The sequence below is a fragment of the Procambarus clarkii genome, chromosome 34, assembly GCF_040958095.1.
Source record: "Procambarus clarkii isolate CNS0578487 chromosome 34, FALCON_Pclarkii_2.0, whole genome shotgun sequence".
In the NCBI taxonomy this organism is placed as follows: Eukaryota; Metazoa; Arthropoda; class Malacostraca; order Decapoda; family Cambaridae; genus Procambarus; species Procambarus clarkii.
The window spans coordinates 39,520,234-39,542,890 of NC_091183.1; the positions used below are offsets into that span (position 1 = coordinate 39,520,234).

General features: G+C 35.5%; 1 protein-coding gene across 7 annotated transcripts in view; it reads left to right on the top strand.

Moving 5' to 3' along the window:
* Positions 1–22,657, top strand: part of trio (trio Rho guanine nucleotide exchange factor) — a 766,603-nt gene that overhangs the window by 484,460 nt on the left and 259,486 nt on the right. For 6 of the 7 annotated variants that reach the window (XM_069335896.1, XM_069335893.1, XM_069335897.1 and 3 more), the window contains 14 exons: positions 687–794; positions 1,251–1,334; positions 1,737–1,868; positions 7,845–7,940; positions 9,959–9,991; positions 11,578–11,808; positions 12,023–12,145; positions 13,909–14,100; positions 15,047–15,228; positions 16,666–16,834; positions 17,122–17,283; positions 18,172–18,354; positions 20,002–20,109; positions 20,992–21,146. In XM_069335896.1, the coding sequence (XP_069191997.1) occupies positions 687–794; positions 1,251–1,334; positions 1,737–1,868; positions 7,845–7,940; positions 9,959–9,991; positions 11,578–11,808; positions 12,023–12,145; positions 13,909–14,100; positions 15,047–15,228; positions 16,666–16,834; positions 17,122–17,283; positions 18,172–18,354; positions 20,002–20,109; positions 20,992–21,146 (1,958 nt within the window). The remainder of the gene's footprint in view (positions 1–686; positions 795–1,250; positions 1,335–1,736; positions 1,869–7,844; positions 7,941–9,958; positions 9,992–11,577; positions 11,809–12,022; positions 12,146–13,908; positions 14,101–15,046; positions 15,229–16,665; positions 16,835–17,121; positions 17,284–18,171; positions 18,355–20,001; positions 20,110–20,991; positions 21,147–22,657) is intronic. The other variant, XM_069335898.1, reaches the window with a different exon arrangement.

Sequence of the window (22,657 nt, forward strand, 5' to 3'; positions counted from 1 at the left end):
GTAGGACAGAAGCATTTGGGCAACATTTCATTTAACAATTACCTTTTACCTTTACCTTTTTACTGCCTCTATTCACTTAGCATTGAATAAGTAAACAGGAGTTAGATGAATGTTGTGGGGTTTCATCGTGGGGGAAGGTCAGTAATTGGCCTTGTGGGGACCTGGATAAGTCCAACAGGCTTCTTTCCCCCAACTGTGACAAACCATAACTTTATTTAGTATATCTCTGACATAATTCTCTATATATTTGCGATTCTCTTCTAAACAAGTTCTTTTAATTCACTTTTTATTTTGAATCACTGTCACACTCATTATTCTAATTTTGAGCTACTATATTGTACACTACTGTATGTTATTTACTATTTTGCCACAATCATAATTTGTTGTAGTTGTTTGCTTGCTCAATCTAGCTAGAACTTAAATATTTGTAAACATCATTTTGATTAGAACTTCTCAGTCTGAATTTAGTTTCTTGTTAGCAAAGCTGTTCATATCATACTTATAGAGTACATATAAACTTTTTATATTATTTTTTTTTTGTTCTCTTGGCTAAAGAACATATATTTTCATATTCATTTTGCAGATATAAAAATGGGCATCTCTAATACCAGTTTATAAGATTTTAATGTAGTGATATTTAAATGTAACACATGAAACATTATTTTCTCATCGTTTTTTCCCAACAGAAAGTGTATATGAATATCAATAGAATACTTAGTGTAGCGTCCAGACTCATGGAAAGTGGTCACTATGCAGCTCAACATATTGGAAATGTAGCGGCCAAATTAGACCAGGTAAGACTTTATTACACCTGCATTACAGATACTCTTTTACCATGTAGGATGTTCAGTAGTTCAAGTACAGTATATCTTTTGTCATACCTCCGCAATCAAGTATAATCTTAGCTCTGTAGATTAATTACAACCTTAAGCTATATATAGCTTGATTAATTACAACCTTAAGCTATATATAGCTTGATTAATTACAACCTTAAGCTAAATATAGCTTGATTAATTATAACTAATAAGCTTACACCCTAAGCTTGATCTGTAGATGAAGTACACCCTTGTGTATTTGTCCATGGGAACAGTGAGATCTTACCTCATCGAGCAACTGATTTGTATTGTTCAGAAAATATCTAACTCTCATTCATGAAGTACCAGTATGTGTGCATGAAAATTTTAACTCTTTAATTAGTATAGTTATGCAAAAATAAGTCTGCAAAGTTAATTTTGTATGATTATTTTCAGGTTTGGAAAGAATTTGCCGCTGGTTTAGATGAAAGGTCTTCAGTATTGGCTCTGTCAGTCATGTTTCATCAAAAAGCAGAGCAGGTAAAATTATTGTACAATAAATGTGAATAAACTTCTATTTGCATTCAGAATTGACTATTATATCACTTGTGTAAGTTCATAAATGTTATACGGAATTGTGGCTTCCACTTTAATATTTTTTGTACCTTCTTTTGGTCCGTTTTTGTTCACTCTGTTTTTGAAACAAAACTTCAACCTGCCATGGTCTCTGAGATCCATATACGAAAGATTGGTATACATCACGGTTTTTTCCACTGGCTTCGTAACATTCTCTGATACATCTCATTCTTAATATAAATGGCTGTCATCCAGGTCATTTCTCTTTGCTTTTGCTGTGACAAGTTTTCACATTTGTGCCAGTTATTTTGCTTAATAATACTTTCCATGCATAATGCCTAAGCTATTTTGTAATTTTGTTTTCAGTATATTGAGAGTGTTCCTACTTGGGTGGAGAGTTGTAAAGTGACAGCCTTACCCTCGGATATCATAGCCCTGGAGTCCTCCATCCATCTCCATCAGTCACTGTATGAGACTATGTGCCAAGCATACACTGAGGTAGGCAGTATAATAAGTTTGTTGAAAATTCATGAAAATATTATGGTAAAGTGATGTATTTGAAAAGCGATCACATCTCAAGTATGTAATCTTCGTTGATTAGGCACATTGTTTGTAAAAGCCATTACTAGCACCGAGACTGAGCAGGCTTTGAATCCATAACTATAATACCACACAAAGTTAGACAGTGTCACATGACTGCATGATCATGGGCTCAAAGTCTACTGGTGATAATTGCTTTCCCATGCCTATAAATCCTTGTAAAATTTAAGCCAACCCATCCTCTTGAAATGATAATACTTAAAGTAACTATTTGGTCACACATACCAAATGTGTAGGGACTGCCAGTAAACCACTTTTTGTACTATTAAATAGTACATACATGTACTATATTAGGCCAAAGAAAGTATGTATTAGACCTAGGATTGCTAGGAAAGGTTAGGTTAGGTCAGGTCTTATATTTATGTTGCAGTTAAAAAACATTTCCAATTTGTCCAAATTCAGCAATACAAAAATTAAATTTTTGTTTTTCTATTACTTCATATTAGTTCTTTTGACTAAATTGTTACTAAAATTGTTTCATTTTAGGAGGGTTGGCTGATATAAACATAGTAATGATTTCAAGTGCTGTATTGTATTATTATATTAAGCATAAGAATTTATGTAGATAATTGCTTAAATATGATAATACAGTATTCTACTTAATTCATGCATTCTTGAATTATTCAGATTTTTGTGGTAGAGTATTTTAGTGTTTAAATCTTAGTTATATAAGGTAAACCTTAGTTGCATTTACTTCCCTGATATTTTTATTGTATGACTATATTCTCTTCTTATTGAATACTTTATAATAATGTCCTTATTAATTGTCAGTTTAGTCCCAGAGTATGTGGTTATTATTGATATGAATCTATTTAGCTTACAGACCTTAGGAACTATAACCTGTAGAAAGAGAAAAGGACCCATTTTTTTACTGATCATGTTCTTCGCATTTGTCTTACAACATTACTTGGTGCTCGGCTGCATTTTCTTCGTCACATTGTTCCTTCGGTAACATGCGTGATTTCAGTCCTGATTTATTTTCTTGTAGTCGTCTCTTCTTTCATACTTCTTCTGTATGAATATTCTTTTCCTAAGGCATTCTTTGAGCCTCAAGCTGTGGCATTATAGAAATGAATCATCCTCATATGAGAAATATGTTCAAATGTTTTTCTCTAGATGTGATAAGAATGGAAAAAAAAAAAATGGAAAAAAATCCTTACTATATATTGGACTTGATTAGATCACAATGTAATTCCTTCTTTAAATTTTAAGTGACAACATTATAGGTCATTATCCAGTTGAAACAGTTTGCCCTCTAATTATAAAGTGAACCAGTGTAAATTATAGATGTGTGTTAAACACATCATATACAGGGAGAGCTGATGTGGTTCACAGTCCAAACACATTTGTCTCTCTAGAAGTCACAGTTGTGAACAAATGAGGTTGTTTCATATTCCAGTGTGTAAATTTACACCTTTATTTATCTTCTACTTGAACCATCTTCGGGTATTAATGCTTTACCTTTTCACGACATTCCATTTATATAATTGTGGGTTGTGGTACAGTATTACTTTATGGAGCATCGCGTGTACATGGCTTAATGAACACATACGTAGTTACCTGTTTATAAGTTTGTCATCAGACTGTTCTAAAAAAATGTAATAGGATTATGTATTTGCAATACATATGCTTACACGAATGAATTATGTATATGCTTGCATGAATGTGTGAATATTGTACAGTGAACCCTCAATATGTGTGAAGGGCACATATATATTTTTCGTTGCCCATTAGAAGGCGTTAATATTAGATTGTAATTTTCCTACGTCTTCCTCTGAACCTATTTTCAAACCTCACTTTCGTGTCGTCAGAAGAATATCCTAATAAAGTTGTTGCTTATTTGTTACATAAAGGTGCATATTTAATAAAGCCACTTTAATAAAGGTATATACTGTATTTAATAAAACCATAAAGCCACCAGCCCTAGGACTTGTTTGGGAAGTACTAGAACTCTCAGTATCAACTCCAGGTAAACTCCAGGTAAACTTCAGGTAAACACTTCTCAGACCACCATTACACCTGAGTTCATGCCACCTGAACTATACCTCATTTTTTTGTTGTTGAAATAATAATAATAATGCAAATCATTTTATTTGAATTTTGATTTATTGGAGCCTGCCCAACCCGAGGATTCACTGTACAGTACTTGTGATGTGTCTGAACAAATTAACCAAAATCATAGGGGCCTTCCTAACCAGCTGTATCTAATATATATATATCATGTATATGGCATATGCTATTTTTATGATGGAGTATATTAATATTTGTTGTTATCCATAATATGTGAAAACATAGTTACTAATCAATAGTATGCCTGACCTAAACTTTCACTTTCAGTTATATAGTGCTTACCAGACGTTACTAAACGGTCTCGGCTCTCTTGTCCGAAATGTTCATGAATCAGCTGAACTGTTCCCAGTAGGAAAACATCATCATTTTGTGCATATTTTCAGCATGAATGGGAAGGAAATTTGTAAAGGCCTTATTACTCTTCACAAGGGGGAGAAAGCAGTTAACTCTATGAAGCTTATAAAATTAAAGAAATCAATGCACAGTATTTTTATGATGAATTCTTTTGTTTTCACTTATTTTTGTTTGATTCAAGAATTATCTGCTTTCATGTTCCTTAAATTAGTAGACACTCTAATATTTAGTTACTTACCTAAGAATTTTGGAGAGTTATGATGGTGACCACAATCCTCATGCTGCTGATATATAAGGAGCTGCATTATAACTATTTTCCCATCATGGGAGTCAATAAATATTAATACCCTAACAGGTATTTTCTGAGCTACATCACTCGGGTGACCCTTAAGTCAAGATTGCTGAAGGTCTCATTGAATAGGAATGTGATCATCAGGATAGAGTGACATTCTGCTCCTGACACAACTGGGATCTTTTCAAACATCTATGATGGGTCATAATGGTGTTAGAGAGAAACATTGGATAAAACCTCAATCCTACCCTTGAGAGGTTATCTTGAGATGATTTCGGGGCTTTTTAGTGTGCCCGCGGCCCGGTCCTCGACCAGGCCTCCCCCCCCAGGAAGCAGCCCGTGACAGCTGACTAACACCCAGGTACCTATTTTACTGCTAGGTAACAGGGACATGAGGGTGAAAGAAACTCTGCCCATTTTTTCTCGCCGGCACCTGTGATCGAACCCAGGACCACAGGATCACAAGTCCAGCGTGCTGTCCACTCGGCCGACCGGCTCCCCATAACTTGAACCATAACCCTGAATAACTACAGAAAGTTCACTCGTTAATACTTAAAGCCTTTCCAAGCCTTACTTATCACAAGGACCACCAAGTAGCACATTCATGGACATATATTCACCGACAAGTGTACCCCATCTTCTTGATGTACTGTATATACAGTGAGAGACTATGTTATTCTTGGACTATTTTCAGGTCTAAAGTATTCTTGCTGGTTGATTAGTAAGCTATTGTTTTGACCTTAATAAGCAAGTAGTGCTCTCATAAACTGCCAGTTTTCCACCTGGCTGCAACCCCCCGTCCATATGGGCCAATTTTAGGCCCTAGCCTTGAGCCCCAACACATTCTTCCTGACTTATCTTCATGATGGTTGGGTTGGCACAGTATTGGCTTCAATTAAGTGGAATATTTTCATCCTTAGACACCTAAGTTTCACTTTGCAGCTGATGCTGTGTACTTGTTCAGTCTGTACGTATATGTATGACACACTTCTTACATGTATGCCTATAAGCCATTTACCTGTCTCATGATCTAAAAGAATAGTACCTCAGAATCTTCTTCGTTGTTCCAGTTTGGGTTTGTGCTTCAGCAGTAGGTTGTTCTTAAAGATCTCACTACATTTACATTCAGTGATGCTTTGCTCCAAGACTGGGCATTTTGATACACGGACTCGGTTAGCTCCACATGTGGCCGAGTTGTTTATTTCCCTCCAGGTCTGCTCGTGGTGGATTTCTTTGTGGCTATATTTGTTGTCACTGGCTATTCTCACCTTTCCTTGCCTTAGAATTATGGTTCAGTTAGATCACTCAGTAAGTCTTGCTTTGGCTCCCAACTCTCCCCTTCGTCTGATGTGGCTGGGCTGAGAATCTGATAAACTGTTACTGGTTGCAACTAATTGTTTGTTATCCAGTGCTGGTCACAGGTGCATTAGTCATGGGATGGTCAGGCCACTGTGTTTGATGTATCCAGGTAGGGTTCAGTATGCATTATTTTGCTCTGCCTTCTGCCTTCAACATTACCTGTGTCAGGTTGGTACCATCCTCAAGTGTGTTCATTTGACATCTGAGGGTTTTGACCTTGTTTGAACTGTCAACTTGGTAAGCTGCTTATTCCATGGCTTGCAGGCTTTAGACTTAATGTATGAGCTTAAATATTGTGTAAGTGCTGAAGGACTTGGTTCTGAGGCTTCTGAGAAGGTATTGGTAAATCCCTCGTTTTTATACATGGATTTTATCCTTCAGATGCTGATGATTGATGAATCAGAGTGACTTTCTTGATCTTTACTAATACTTTCATCAGTAAGCATTCATATTTTCTAACCTCTGTGCTTGCTTGGGTCTTAATACAGTCCTTGCTCATGCAGGTGCAAGCAGAAGAATGTTTGAATGTTGTGTTCTCTGTCCCTCCTGTGTCATAAGGTGGCTTATCTATGACCATCCATCATAGTTTTTCACTTTCCTCAATTGTCACATGTGAAATGTTAGAAATAACATACTGTGTATTGTACTACAATATTGTGAGCCAATGTTAGTTGGTAGTTGCTACGGCAGGGTTTTACTCTGTTGCAGGACTCGGTGGCTGGCTCCTCTTTCCCTGATTGCTGAGGAGGTGTCACCAGCTGCAGGCCACAAAGCTGCAGGCTTTGTTAGAGGAATCAGTCTGGTTGTGTATCTTGTTGCTCTCTTTGTTGCTTCCTCAATTTCATTTCAAGTCCAGTTCGTTGATTCTGTGGCATTTTAGTTTTTCTCCAATGACCCACTACCATCAGTATATATGACCCAACACAGATATTTCAAAAGATGCCTGTTTTGCAACTACAGAATGTCACCCTTCCCTGACACTTATGATCCTGTCCAGTGGGACATCTGCAATTTACCTTTAAGGAACATCTGAGTGTATTGCTCATAATGGAACTTTTCATAGTCATTCAAAGCTTGATACAGGTATATATTTTTCTGGTTTAGTAATGACTTACAAAGTTTTGTACCTCTTAAGAGTAATGCCAGCATGAATTTTGGGTGCTCGGAATTTGAAGATGGTGGCGGTACTGTGTTAAACTAACTCGGGCTACAAATACTATCACCCAGAACACACTTTTTATTTTGTCTCACTGGCCTCTTGGATTTGTAACATAACAGGTGAAGGGAGACTACAGAATTATAAAAAAAAAGATAAATATTCTTTGTATGCTTACCCATTTGTTCATTAATTGTATATCCAGAAAATGCATAGTACAGTATGGTTAAGATCCTCAAACCTGTTTTTGTTTTAAATTCTTAATTGACAGGAACTAAATTGCATTCATATGTAATTAGTTTTACAGTGAAACAGGAAGACTTGTGGGATATATTTTTAATGAATGTTTTTTTGTTTTAATTTTATGAATACAGTACTACATTGGACTGTATTACAAGTTTCAGTAATTTTAAGAGAATGGGCAATATAGTATCTCTTTGTAATATGCATTATTGCAGATGTCACTTAAGTTATCAAATAATATGTGCAACTTCATTTGGAATAATGATAATACTGTATTGTGCCAAACTAGTACTTTTTCTCTGGATGTACCTGGCATGAAATGTGGGTACGGTATTTCATCTGTTTAAGGGTACAAGTGATACCATGTTAATTTAATGGTGGTGGCTGGTGATGGTTGCAGGTTCACAGTACCAGTAAGAAGCTTCTCTACCAGTTGGATCATCTGGTACAAATATGTAGTCAACTGCGGCGTGATGGCCAGATGCGCAGCAAGCACGTAAGCAGTTGGGCTGTTATCCTGCATGGGGGTGTTTGAGGGACTTAGGCATGTTACCCATAAAATGAAATGACTCAGTTTCTCTGGTAAAGGTACAATTAAATATACCTTTTTATATGAGTGTGAAAGGGGGATTTTTCAGCATTTGAAATTGTAATTAGTATATACACATAGAGGATTTACATTTACAGTTTTTAAACGTTTGGTGAGTCGTGTACAAAAATAGCATTCAGACAGATTTCAGATTGAATGAACAAATATATGGAGATGACTGTAGTCATTCTGAAATACAAACACCTTGTGTAGGTTAGCAACACTTTACTCAAGTGTTGTATTGAATTAATGGAGTGAATGATTTATTGAGTGTTTGCTTGATTGATTGATTGAGTGATTTAGAAATTGATTGATAAAGCATTTGATTTCATTGAAATGTGAGTTATACAAATTATTACAGTTGTGGCTGGAGTGAACAGGTGTACAGTCATAAAAAGCTTCCATCTAGCAGTTAGAGCAGCAAGACTTATACTGTATTAGCATAACATGTAATGTAGCATCAAATTGGAATGAGTCTTATGTAGGCTAATTATAACTTTCTCTAGTAACGAACTGAAAAATAACTGCATTTGGTTGTCTTGACCACTATTAAATCACATACAGTTCACATTAGAGATAGCAGGTGGTCAGCTTTCCCGGTATGGATGTTCTTACAATAAAAACAATAATGTTCTTAAGCAAAAACTTTTAGAAAGCCAACATGCAGAATTATTTTACACTCACAACTGATGTATGACAGGATACTATGATTAAAATAAGTGCTTTAACTGGAGTTTTCTTGATCGATTTTTAGACTATTGGAGCCCAGTTGGTAAGATTGGTGATTTTTTGTATGATTTTTATGAAGCTTTAAGTAGCCATTATATTGTGTTTGGAAAGTTACAAGTAAAGCATAGGCTAACTTTCATGTACTGTAGCAAAACACTAGGCCTGATCAGAGACCAGGCTTTTGGGACGTTGATCCTCAGAACCAACGCTCGGTAACCACAAAAAATAATAAAACCACACTACTGAGTCACTCAATCTTTGATAATATTTCTCGGTGGATGACTGGTGTTGGATTAAATATATTGTATTTAATGACCTCTAACCATCGAGAAAATGATAAAAAACAGGTATAAATTTAATGTTGCTGAATTGTAGCATTTACAGTTTCTTGGTATAGTATAGACAGCCATAGTTTGTACAACATTGAGCATCACTCCTAATACTCGAGCTGATAAAACTTACTGTGGACAGTTGTGGTAGATTCATTGAATAGAAACTTAGTTGTGATCCACCACAACATTTAAAACATAAATTTGGTTGTCTTACATATTTCACGTACAAAGAATTGTCTATAAATTACATACCAAATATGTAGGTTTCTGATGCATAAAATTTCCCCTTTTCACTCATAGTAAATTCTGTCTCCTTTGACTTGCCAGTATGTGTACTTGTACAGTACAACATTTATAGTACTGTACTTGTAAATCAGTAGAGTTGTACTGTGGGAAATGGATATTATACTTTTGTCATGCTAATATGTTTGCAATGATTGCTTTAATTTGTTAAAGGTGAATTAGGAATGATTAATATGATGATTGATATTAAACATGTAAGTGTTTTAACTTCATTTTGACTATGCATTATGGAATTTTCTTGCTGAATTGCAGCTACTGTACCAAATATATTTGACTGGACACTACATTTTGACAAATATAGAATGTTTTAATATGTTCAAGCTTGCATGAGAATTTGAATTTTATATTTTTTAGAGATACTGTATTACTGCTTTCATGTAAGTAAGCCTTGCCTTTGCTTCGGTACAATATACGTATTTTAGGTAATTGCAGTGTTATTTTTCAGCATTTTTCGTTATTTTTCAATATGGTTTCTTCATAAGGAGAGGAGATTTGATTTTCAGGCATACTACTTTTGCTCATGCTTTTTTATTTTCCTTTTCTTTTTTTTTCAAAATGAAGAAGAAGCCACGAGGAAAGCCATCTGCCTACTCTGTAAGTTTGTTTGTTATTATTTTGCATGGGGTCTAATCACTGCTTTGAAGCTTTTCGTGCTACTTTGCAACACAATCTATATCTGGAGATTTTGGTAACTTATTTTAAGGCTTATAGATTCAAAATAGATTAATATTTTGTTTATATTTTTTTTGCTAGGCTAAAATTTACGCTCACAAAAATTGGAATCAGAAAAGAATTTTAGTTCATTATTTCGTATTGGTATCATAAAGTTTCTAGTATTGCAAGAGCAGTGGGTTTTGCAGTTGCAATTTGATATGAAGTGTTGCTTCATGGTAAATATACAAATATGTATGTTGCATTTCTATACATTCAGCTTTTGGAACTTTTAAACTTTAGTTTTTGCTATATGGTCACCATTTCTCTGATTTGTATCTTTTTGGTATCTTTAGTAAATTTATTCTTAAGGTTATCTTTCTGTTTACAAAATTTGTTTTCTTCATATATAGAATAAGAATTTTTTCAAATACTATACTGAACTGCTGTTAGTGCATACCATAAAACATAAATCTGTAATTGCAGCTCTTAGTAGACAAACTGCTTCTCACGTTGTTTCTCCAACACTTCTCGCATCAACTCTGCAGTTCACTTCACATCACTTCACATGTACCTCATCTCACCTCTTAGCAGATATGTTCTGTACTTCGTCCCTCATTGTTTCTGTGACGGTCGGCTCCATTCACCTATTAGCATAATGTTACAAAAGTAGTTTTCTGGGAGAACTTCTGAGATGCTTGCTACCTGACAAGCTCCACCCAGTTCAATCCATGTATCACTGTAAGCCTACCATGGACCAGGGACTAGCAAGGTCAGGACAAAACCTGACTTCCCTTATACAGCCACAAAGAGCAGAGAATCCTAGATCACCCTAACCAAGAAAAAAGCCACCAGAATGGTGTGTGAACAAACACATACAAAGAGCAAGATAAACACAGCATAGAAATTGAGACAGGTGCATTATGTTCAAGAATGAAAATACTCAGCCTGTGCATTAAATGACAACTCACTTGCTCAGCACTCCTCATAACAATCTAATGTAAGGACATGTATTACCAAAGCCTCACTCAGATGCATAGATAGCTGCTTGATACAAGTATAGAGCTTCATTACCCAAATTCCTAGCCTTTCTGACCTTGCCTCACTCTCACCTTGTCTTTTTTTTTTTATATAAGCACTAGTAGAACTTGTGTGTTTCTTGTACATATTTTGTAGCCATTTCAGGCAAAAAGTGATTTCAATCAAATCTGTTCTTAATTTGTCGTTTCTCTACATGATACCTAAAATAACTTTCTGTCGCTGGGGCATATTTCTTATGTGGCTCAAAACACTTTCTTGATAAATCCTCCTAACTTGAGAATATTTTCCAAATTTTTTAACTTCCATTCTTAATATCTCATCTACTTCCAATCATATTTCTTTACCACTTCTGTATTAATATTCTGAATCAATCTTTTTAGTCCTGCTGTTTTCTCATACAATTTATTTACATGTGGCTAATAAATATATACTCAATCTAGAGTTAAAGCGTTTATTTTGGTAATAATCTCTTAAATTATTGTCCGTAGGTGACTCCAGATGGCAAGGTTGTGTATCGTGGTGGGCCACACCCGCAGCAGCGGGGTCCAGGGACAAGTGGTAACCCCGCAGCTGACTACTCTGAGGGTGCTAGTCATGTCCTGGCTGTTATTCATGAAATTTTAGGTCACCACAGGGCAGTTGAACAGAGATGGTCAGATAAGAAGCTCAAGTTGCACCAAAGATTGGCACTTCGTCTATTTCAGGAAGATGTGAAACAGGTGACACTTATTTCCGAAAGAAGATACTGTGCCATATTCATTATACATTGTACAGTGTTGGAGCTCATCTTGAGTACTGATGGGATGGGTTAAAGAGGGGAAAATGGAAAGCAAAATAATGCCCTTATTTTCAAGATATTCATTTATTATACTGTATTCTGAAATTTTATGTGAATCACAGTACTGTATAATCTAAATGATTAATTTTTGTCAGGTTCTTGACTGGCTGCAGACACATGGTGAAGTCTTTCTTCATAAAAACCCGGGCATAGGCCGCAATCTTTCTAAAGCTCGGATGTATCAGAAGAGTCATGAACATTTTGAAAATGTGGCTCAGGTATGGTATTACTTCACCATGTTATGTTGTTTAAGATTCAGCTTCTAGGAACAAAAAGTTCCAAGTAGTATGGGTTATGGTGAGCCCGTAGTGTACTTACCTGGCATAGGAGCGGGGCTATAACTTGTACTTCACCAGTTACTTGCTGCTACACTTTAGGTACAATATTATGATATTAGCTATTGTGTATTGTACTCTTAAACTTTGGGTAATATAGTTTGTCATGCATATATTTTATAAATTTACTTTCATGGTTTGTGCATTCTGTTGTATTACAAGAGCTGCAGAAGCTGTCTACAGATAAAAAATATGGATTTGACCCTGCATAGCCATGTGTGTGTTAGTTATTGTCAGTCCGTCTAATTACCACAAGCTACACAAGCTTCAGAAAGCTTCCTGGCAATACGTTAGTAATGAATAAATATGATATATTTACTCATTATAATGTTGGTGCTGAATGTACAACCCGAGAAAACATAATTTTAATCTGAAAAAGTATCTTTTTATAAAGAAATTAGACGAAAATAAAAAGCTGGTGACGCCAAATCAAGTCGACGATCCAAGCTTCGGTTAGGTTAGGTTAGGTTAGGTTAGGTTTGCTTTGGTTTGGTTTGGTTTGGTTAAGTTAGGTTAGGTTAGGTTAGGTTAGGTTAGGTTAGGATAAGTTAGGTTAGGTTAGGTTAGGTCAGCCTAACCTAACATATCATATTTATTCATTACTAACGTATTGCCAGGAAGCTTTCTGAAGCTTGTGTAGCTTGTGGTAGCTTGTGGTAATTAGACGGACCCATTATTGTCTTGCTTGGCAAGATGATAATTTGTTTACTATTAAAATACCATCTGAAAACTTCAATTTCCAAGCAAAGACCTCTTAATTGCTCCCTTAACCTGTAGCTAATAACGGTCCACGGACACATTCCTCCTTCCAGGCTCTTAACGTTTTCTTCACTTAGGTGGTGAAGGGAGACATTGGTATACATAACTGAAGCTATCAATGAGATACAACTCACAATCATACAAAAGCCCAAACATTAGACCTGACAGTCCCACTCCAAATGAGAGTTTAAATCAGATGATCCCAATTATTGGTCTACTAACTATTGAGTAGGCAATCTACCACCTTGTGTCAGCACTGGCACCTTTTGTCTCCATGATAGTGCTTCCAGTGGTGAGGAACATAGTCTGTATGTTGATGCTAGCTCCTCTGATGATGATGTGGTGGGGTGATTGGAAAAGTGACTTAATTGCTCAACTGGTAGTTATCAGAGCAATAATGAATGTTATTTATTATCAGTTTTTGTTTGGAGAGGGTTTGTTGACTGTAATGTCTGCTATTTTGAATGATAGTAAGAAGGACTCCCAGTAACTTGAGTTAGATTTGATACCGTTTTCCTTCCCAGCTATATGATGAGACTATTTGTAATATTACTGGTCGTGGTGGGAGAACAGATCATTAAAGTCTGGCAAGCAGAATGTGCATAGGCAGGCTAAGGGAGCAACTGTGGGACTGTCTTAGAAAGAATCATTTAATTTATATAAATGCCCTATTTTCTATCATATTTAACTATTTATTGCATGCTGTTACTGTGTATTAGTTTACTACCTAATATAGGCAGTAGTTGTTACATGTATAGATAATTGTACTGTATTTGGACTTGGTAATAATATGGTATTAAATTGCTTTTCAAAGTGCTATAGTGTATAAATTTAGATTGTAATTACAGTATAATTATAATTGTTATTTGTCATATGTGCTCTTTCAGAACACGTATACCAATGCAGAAAAATTATTACAAGCAGCTGAGGAGCTTGCTCATACTGGGGAATGCAATCCAGAGGAGATCTATAATGTTGCTCAAAGGTTGGACTCGCATATTGCAAGCTTTGCAACCAGAGTGCAGCAACGACATCGACTGCTCAATATTGCCGTATTATTTTATACTCATGAGAAAGAGGTGAGAGTTATTTTATGTATTAAGTTTAATATCTGTTTAATTTACAACTATTGAAATGTACTAGGATATGTATATTACTCTACATGAGTTTAAGGTGTATGGATATCATGTCTTCTGAGTGTACAGTGCATGGTGATAGCCTTTATTATGATTATGTTGACCAACCCACACACCAGAAAATGAAGGGACGGTGACGTTTCGGTCCGTCCTGGACCATTCTCAAGTCGATTGTATTTATTATGATTACTCTTGATGAAACTCGGGGATAAAAGGGAGAAAATAATCCCAAGTTTAATGTAAGTTAAATTATGTGGAAGACAGCCATAGTATTGGAGAAAAGGCTTCGAAGGAACAATGGAAAAAGCATGTTAAATTTTGTCTTGTGTTAGGCACTTCTACATATGGCTGAAAAATAATAATAAAGTTACAATAAATGGAAATATAAGTACTAACAACTATTTATGTTAGAACAATCAAAGAATATGGAAAATACAAAAGCTTTGGAACTACTGTATTCCATATTATTGTTATTGGGGGTAACTGGAATGTGTTGCTGGAAATCTCTATAGGAATGTATGTACATTATTTAATAAATTATTTAAGGAACTAAGACAGTCTTTGTGGTATGTTAGGATAGTAAGAGGGTTAGAGCCCCAAAATATAAAAATTATCTTTTTGATATATATAAAGTTTTTCTTCTTTGGTCAAGGATTTATATGAATGTGAGATATTTTGCAGTGTCTGTCTTATGGAGATCATATGAACAACATTATTATGGGACTTTGCACTTCAAGAATGTTAAACATTTTGTTAAGTTTTTTTTTTTTTTTTAAACATGAGTTGTTAAACAGCCCATTGCATTTCTGTAAGTTCTTCATAGTTTATGTATATCTCAGTGTTGGATGGATATAACAATAAATTAATTAATATAACTTTATCTTGCCAGCTGTTGTCCTGGTTGGAGGAGCTTAGTTCAGAGTTAGAAACTGAGGAGAGGGTGGATGAAACTGCTGATTCAGTTGAGGCAGCAGAGAGACTCTTAGCTCAAATGACAACACAACGGGACTCCACTCTGGATGCTTGCGTCTCCACCACCCACGAGGGAGAAGGCCTCCTTAATGAACTGAGGTATGTCATCATATAATAAGACCTTGCTTCTTATACAGCTGTTGTTTACCTTATAATATCTGGTGGACATCATAGTCTCTGTTTGTACTTATTATATTCTCTTGATTTAACACTTTCGGTGGGCGGGGAAGGAAATTGCGTCCATAAATAACTCTACGGATGTCCGGCGGGGACGCACGTTGCATCAAAAATTAAAATATTTGTTAAAATTAAATTTATTGCTCGATTTTTATGTGACTAGTTTTAAAATGTGCACCTTTAGATTGTGAACAATTTGATACCAATATGAACAATGTAGCACGACAATTGAGGTCAGAACACTGGAAAGATTATAAATACTTCTGTGGTGATGAGTGTCCAAAATTTAAATATTTATTAAAATTCCATTTATTGTTCGATTATTATGGAACTAGTTCTGCAATGCACGCCTTTCAATTGCAAACAATTTGATACCAAAATGACGACGTAGCTTGAAAATTGAGGTGAGAAAACTGAAAAGAGTATACACATTTTAGTGCGAGTGTTGTGGGTGAGCGGATAGGTGCTCGCTCACGGGTAACGCTCGGCAGATTTTCTGGTTTGCTGTGGATGGCGTGCCTGCTTTGTTTACGTTATATGCATATATTCCTTTAGAGAATGCTATTGCAAACAATTTGATACGAAAATGAATGACATAGCATAAAAATTGAAGTAAAAAAACTGTAAAGTGTATACTGTACATATTTTAGTGCGGTTGCACTCTCATGGGTAATGCTTGGCCAATTTTCGGGTTTGCTCTGGGGAACACTGTTTATTTTTACCTTATGTGCACATATCCTTTAAGAGAATTCTATTGTGAACAATTTGATACCAAAATGAATGACGTAGGACGAAAATTGAGGCCAGAAAACTGTAAAGAGTATACACATTTTAGTGTGGGTGTGTGCTCACAGGAATTGCAAGGCCGACCTAGAGGTGGGCTGGGGCGCGCACGCTGGGCCGTGCACAATGGGCCGCGCAAGTTGGCCACACAAAGTGTTAAAGGAGTACAATTATACGTAACTTCTCTGTAACTGGAAAATTGTAAGGAAAGGTGGTTATGATTGCAGTTAAACAGATTAATAAAGATGTTTCTTTACACAAAGAGTAAGTTACATTACCTTCAGAATGTGTAAAGTATAAAAGGGAGAAAGATGTATGTACCATAAATTGATGTTGGGTGGTGTTTGTAGTGAGTACAGCTGAGTTGACAAGGGATAATAGGGATAATAATTAGTGTTAAAGAATGCTGAATATGAGTGTTGGAGTACAGTAAATATGGGAAAGCTATTGATTAATAGATATGGAATGGAATGAAGGTTGAATCATTGGCTAATACACTCTAGATAACATTTAAATTCTCTGAGTGACACTTGTTTTTGTTTAGAAAACTTTATTTAAAGCAGAAATGTTTTTCAGATCTGCCAATGTAGCTCCTGAAACAGGATGTGGATCTGTAGAGGGTGTGGAAGAAGCTTTGGAGCGATTAGTAAAAAAACGTGACGAGTTGGAGAATCTTTGGGCCACTCGTAAGCTTAGATTGGATCTGCTGCTTCAGCTGAGACTCTTCCAGAGAGAATCAGTAGATGTGAGATTCTTTTCCTTGTTTGTTTATTTTGTTTTGGTGTGTAAGTGAACCCTTTCAATTTATACTACTTATTTCCAATTACATGATCTTTTAAAGTTTTTGTGCTGAGTGCCTGTGGTAGTATTATTTCTTGTAACATTCTTGGTTGGCAGTGTATGCAAGTGGCAACTACTTTATATATGCAAAAATCCAAATAATGACTTCTTCAGCAAATACTTAAAGGTAAAATATATTAGCTTTGTTTTCTTTGCTTAAACCTTCAATTTACATAAAGTATTTTGTTACAGCTGCTTGGCCAGTTGGATCTCTGGGCTGAGAAGTTGCAGGACACTGACTTTGGGCGAGACATTACTGAAGCGGAACAGATGTTGGTGCTACATAATGACTCGACATCTCACATGCAGAATGCAACTTATCAGGTTCTTCAAAGTGGGCAGGAGCTCTTGCAAGTAAGTTTATTTTTAATTTCAGGCTTTAGAAATAAAATATAATTTGTTTTATTGACTTAGCTCTCATGAAAGTAATTACAGTGCTTAGTCATTAAGATTAATATCAAAGCATTGAGTCGCTTTAAGTAGTCTGATCTTAAAACTTTGATAATTAGTTATACTAGTATTTGTGTATGACAAATATGTAATGCCTTCACTTTAACCCTTAAATGACTGCTAATTAAAATAAAACATTTTATGCATTTTATGTGGTATGCATGAAAAAATATGTATATCAATATAAATAAGAAAAATCGCACATGGTGATTGAAGCACAGGAGGTAATCACTGATTGTGATTGGAGCAGTGTAAAGGTAATAGCATTGTAGCATTTTCTCTCTGGCTTTATAGTGGAGACTCATTCCATGTTTTGTAACAATCTTAAAACTGCAATCTTTTTAACGGTAAAATAATATGCGGTAATTTGTAACTTTGTTACTTAATTTAGTTTTTCCTGGTTCTTAATTCCTTTTTATGCCTATACAATTTTGTCAAATGAAATATTCTGTTAGCAACATCCAGTAATTTTTGTTTTATATATGTGTGTGAGAATAAAGTTAACTTCCTTGACTTATTTTCAGGTATTATGAGTTTAGTAGTTGAGGCTTTGGTATTTAAAGATTTTAATGTACAAGTACAATATTCCCAGGCAGAATGTTTTGGAAAATGTAATCTTTTATATCTAATTCATAATGCTACATTGCAAACTCTTGTGGGAAGAAAAATATTGTATTTATTGAAGGGCTGTGATACATTATATTTCCTAAACTACTAGCAGCATATTGTATTTTTGTTTGTATTTAGTGTCTAATATATATTTTTCTATCATCTCTGAAATTTTCTTTGCAGCTTCTTGAAACATCAGGAATCCAGATTCGTGCTGATGCAGAATCAGATGGAAATGCAAAAGTTTCCATGTTATTGGAATGTATTCATGAACGACAGATGGACATAGAGGTTCTAACAGATATGAAGAGAATCAAACTAGAGCAGTGTATTCATCTTCTTCAGTTTGAGAATGAAGCAAATCAAGTGAGTACAGATGACTTTTTGTATACAGTACATGTATTCTCAGTAAGGTTAGTGTCTGAAGAATGCATTCTTATATCAGACCATGAATGGTGATACTAGGAAGACCCCTGTTGTTATTGGGCCTTGTTGTTAATACACTGTGGGAGAGGCCTTGCATGTTATCTTGAAATCAAAGAAGTGTATCTGCAATGACTTGTTTTGCAAATTAATAGATGTCAGGGGATTTTCCCAGCAATCTTGTTTCACTAGAGCCATATATCTCTATTTTTCTAAGCTATTTCATTTTGCTGCCTAAAGTGAGCTCTGATGTACCCACTGGACAGGAGCATGCTGTCAGGCAGGATGACAGACTGTAGTGGCATCACGGGGTGTTCTTAAAGTTGCCCCTGCTGGGTCGCACCCCTAGTTATTCAACCCGTTCTCGCAAATTTAATAAGTCAATATTGACTTATTAAATATGTGCACAGGTGACATACTTAACATAATAGTTTCCCTTGAAAAGCTTCATAGAAAACACCAACCTTACCTAACCTACTTAGTATGTTAAGATAAGCATCTTATTGCTTCGTAATTACAATTATTACCTAACCTATACCTATAATAGGTTAAGTAACAATTGTAATTACGAAGCTATAAGATGCTTATTTTAACATACTAAGTAGGTTAGGTAAGGTCGGTGTTTTCTATGAAGCTTTTCAAGGGAAACTATTATGTTTAGTATGTCACCTATGCACGCAACTAAGAAGTCAATATTGACTTATTAAATTTGCGAGAACGGGTTGAGTTATTGGATTCTCGGTAGTCACTCGATAATTTTTCTCTATCCAAGAATGAATGAGAGGTGTACTCACAAGCCAAATGTACAGCACTGGCGCCAAACTCCGACTTTACAATGAATCTTAGCTCTTCCTGAATATTTACAACCATCCTCTTTCTCTTACTGCCTCAGATGGACCAGCACACCCACCAGATATCTTTCCCAGGCAAAATTATTCAAATAACTTCAAAACATAACAAAAATAATTGGGGGGAATGAATGCACTCCTTATTGTTAAAAAGCAAGGAAAGCATGTGACCTGCCAGAGGAAGAGTGTACTCACGTGTTTGCTTCCCTCCACGGGACTCGCAACACTGTGCACCTTAATGTCATAAAATGGATCATATTAAAGGATGAATGTACAGTACAGGATTTAATTTATACTAGTTATGATATTTGTTATATTATTTGAGAAATAATATTTAATTATGTGGGCAAAATACTGGTATATTAGTTTATTTTGTGTTATTTGATTCAAATGAGTGATTGCCACCCCACAGATAACTTGGTTAACCAAGGGCAGTCAGCATAGTTATCAATTTACTGGTTTAAATCTTGTAAATTGATTTGAAAAACAAAATTTATTCCTGGTTAACCCTTGAATTTGGTAAACTGGGAACAAATAAATTTGGGTTGCAGTGTATTTGCTTCATAATTGTCTCATATTATTAATAAATATTACTTGAAAATGTAAAATCATAATTTAAATTATTGTTTATATTGTGATTTCCTAGACAATGATAGTTTTTAAAATTGTGCAGTACATCTGATAGCTAACTTACGTAATTCTGTTCACTGAAAACTAATAACATTTTTGTCGTACTTTACAGGTAATCAGTTGGATCAGGAATGGGGAAGCAGTATTAGCAGCAAGTTTCACTATTCCCAGTTCTTTTGCAGAATCAAATGCCTTGTCACATGATCATGAACAGTTTCAGGTAAGTTTCTGTTTATCATAAATACAATATCAGTTATCATAGGTATCAGCGTAACTCTTGTTCCTAACTAGTAAAGTTAACCAAGTGAGAATTGAGTATCTTGTGAGTCCATTATTCATTAAGAGGGAAGTCTTGAATGATATTTTTTCTTAACTTTGTCTGATAACGAGCAGCCTCTAGGTGGTGGATTGAGTTACTATCCACTATCTCCCCTCTACCAATTGATGTGGCAAGACCATTTGAAAAGACATTCCTTGCCACAAGTGTGGAGACAAGGTGACTAGAACTTTGGAAGTGAACAGTCCACGGTAAATTATTTAGTTTTCAACCTGTGAAACAGTTGAAAAAAACTGGTTCAGAAGAATAATTTTGGCAGGAAATAAACCAAAAGTTCCTCTTTTATATATATTTATAAGAGAAAATTTCTGTGTTGGTCTGCCTGTTCAAGGATGGAGACCAGTTGCTTGGGGCTAACCTCACCCAACTTTATATGATGATTGGTAAAGGGTAGGTGACCAACATGTGCAGGCTGCAATCAACCCTATTTATCCTATTAAAATCAGTTGGCTTGTCTTGTGATCCCCTCACCCCATTAAAATTGGTGGAAGGTGGCTGGCCAAGGCTCTTGAATTTTTTCTTGAGGTCAGACCCCACAACACAACCTTTTGGTGCCCGGGTCGATCCAGGCACCGACAAATTATCTTGATGCTTTGAAGTAGGACCAGGATGGATTTTGCCATGGGGAGCATCCAAGTTCCCTGCTCAGAAAGAACTGTGTTATACTCATTCAGTGTGATTGTGCAACTTTGTAAATAATGTATAATTATTTCAACAGATTATTGTATTTATCCTTTATGTTATCTATATCTTGCCTCTGCTTAGGTTGCGATAGAAAAAACTCATGCAGCTGTGGTTCAGATTCGTCAACGGTCTTCAGCATTGTTAGTAGGCAAGCACTATAGTCCAGAGCAAGTCATGGAGATAGAGTCTAATGTCACCAAGAGATGGGAGAAACTGGTCACTTGTGCTGAAGACAGGTAAGAATACTTTAGAAGAATGATACATACCCGTCAAAGGCTGGGGATTTAAGTATTTATGTTGACTTCTCATTGGAGAAATGAGAAGTCAACTTCTCATTCCTGAAGAAGTTCTTCCTGAAGAACTTCTGACAATTATGCTTAGAATTTTTATAACTGGCTTATTTAAAACAGTAGATCAAGAAGTAAAACTTGAAAAAATATGGAAAACTTCTCTTACTCTTTTATGAGGAGCCAAAACAGTCTAATAGATGACAAGTCAGTGATTTAAATTATCACAGCAATTTTGGGTAAAATATACATGATAGAAATAAGAATACCATTGTGTCACAACTATCTGGAAAGTTCCCAAGCTTGCCAAAATGGTATTGGGTTTGATATTCGTGCAGGACGAGATGGTTAGGTATGTTTCCTTACACCTAATGCACCTACCTGTTTGCCTAGCAGTAAATAGTTAAAAGAGGAGTAGTTGTGGGTTAAGTCGTGGACAAGGTCAGGCACAGACTAAAGAAGACGTGACTTAGCTTAACAGGTTTCCTCTCCACGACAGTGGCAAACTACACAAAATATCCTCCATAGAAAACATACAAAGATGCACCATTATTTATGCACTCATAAAATGATCCATATGTTTATTTTCTCCCAGTCCCTCAACTTTAGAATCCTCCAAGAAAGCATTTCATATTCCAGCTAGTTCTTAAATACAGTACTGTACTTGTGATCAGTCTCAGTTATGTACATGAAAGTTGTAGTTGTCTTTTGATTTACTTTTACCTTCTATAGAGAGTTTTCCATTTCTAAATATTTTATACTGAGGATATTGCTGTTAAAAACAATAGTGCAGATTGTTTGTATTGATGATAATGTAATATAAGGATTCTTCTTCAATAGCTTATTGGCCAGTCCTAAAAATGATACTCTCTAATACAAGATGTGTTGGAGATTTAACAATTAAACTCCTACCATGTTGCAAAATAAATTTTGAGGCACTTACATTCACTAAGATGATAGATATACTGAAGGTATAATATTCATTTTAGTTTTTTGGGTGCAAGGTTCAGCTCTTGGGCACTGCCTTTTGATTAATTTGGTACCTTTTGCAGTTATTCTTTGCAACTTTGTAGTGTTTTATTGTACTTAATCCTAGAGCTATGATTTAAGGTGACTGGCCGTCTTCACTCCTAGGTCATTCCACCTGCTTACCACCCATACTCCATATCAATACTTTGTAACTTTGTTGCAAATTGTACCTGTGCCACCCCCCCCCCCTCTATTTTCACTCATGGAATAGATTGTCTCTTTCACCTCACCTATTCTCAGCACTCTATATGTTGTTATGTCTCCCCTGGCTCTTAAAATTTAGTTATGATTTTTTGTTTTTATGTAGTAACACTAATATCCCAGTCAAAATGTTAATGAATGAATGAATGAACACATAATTAACGAAAAGGAATTTCCCTAACCTGAAATCCCCTTCTCATGATTGTAGACCCATTTCCTATTAAAAATTG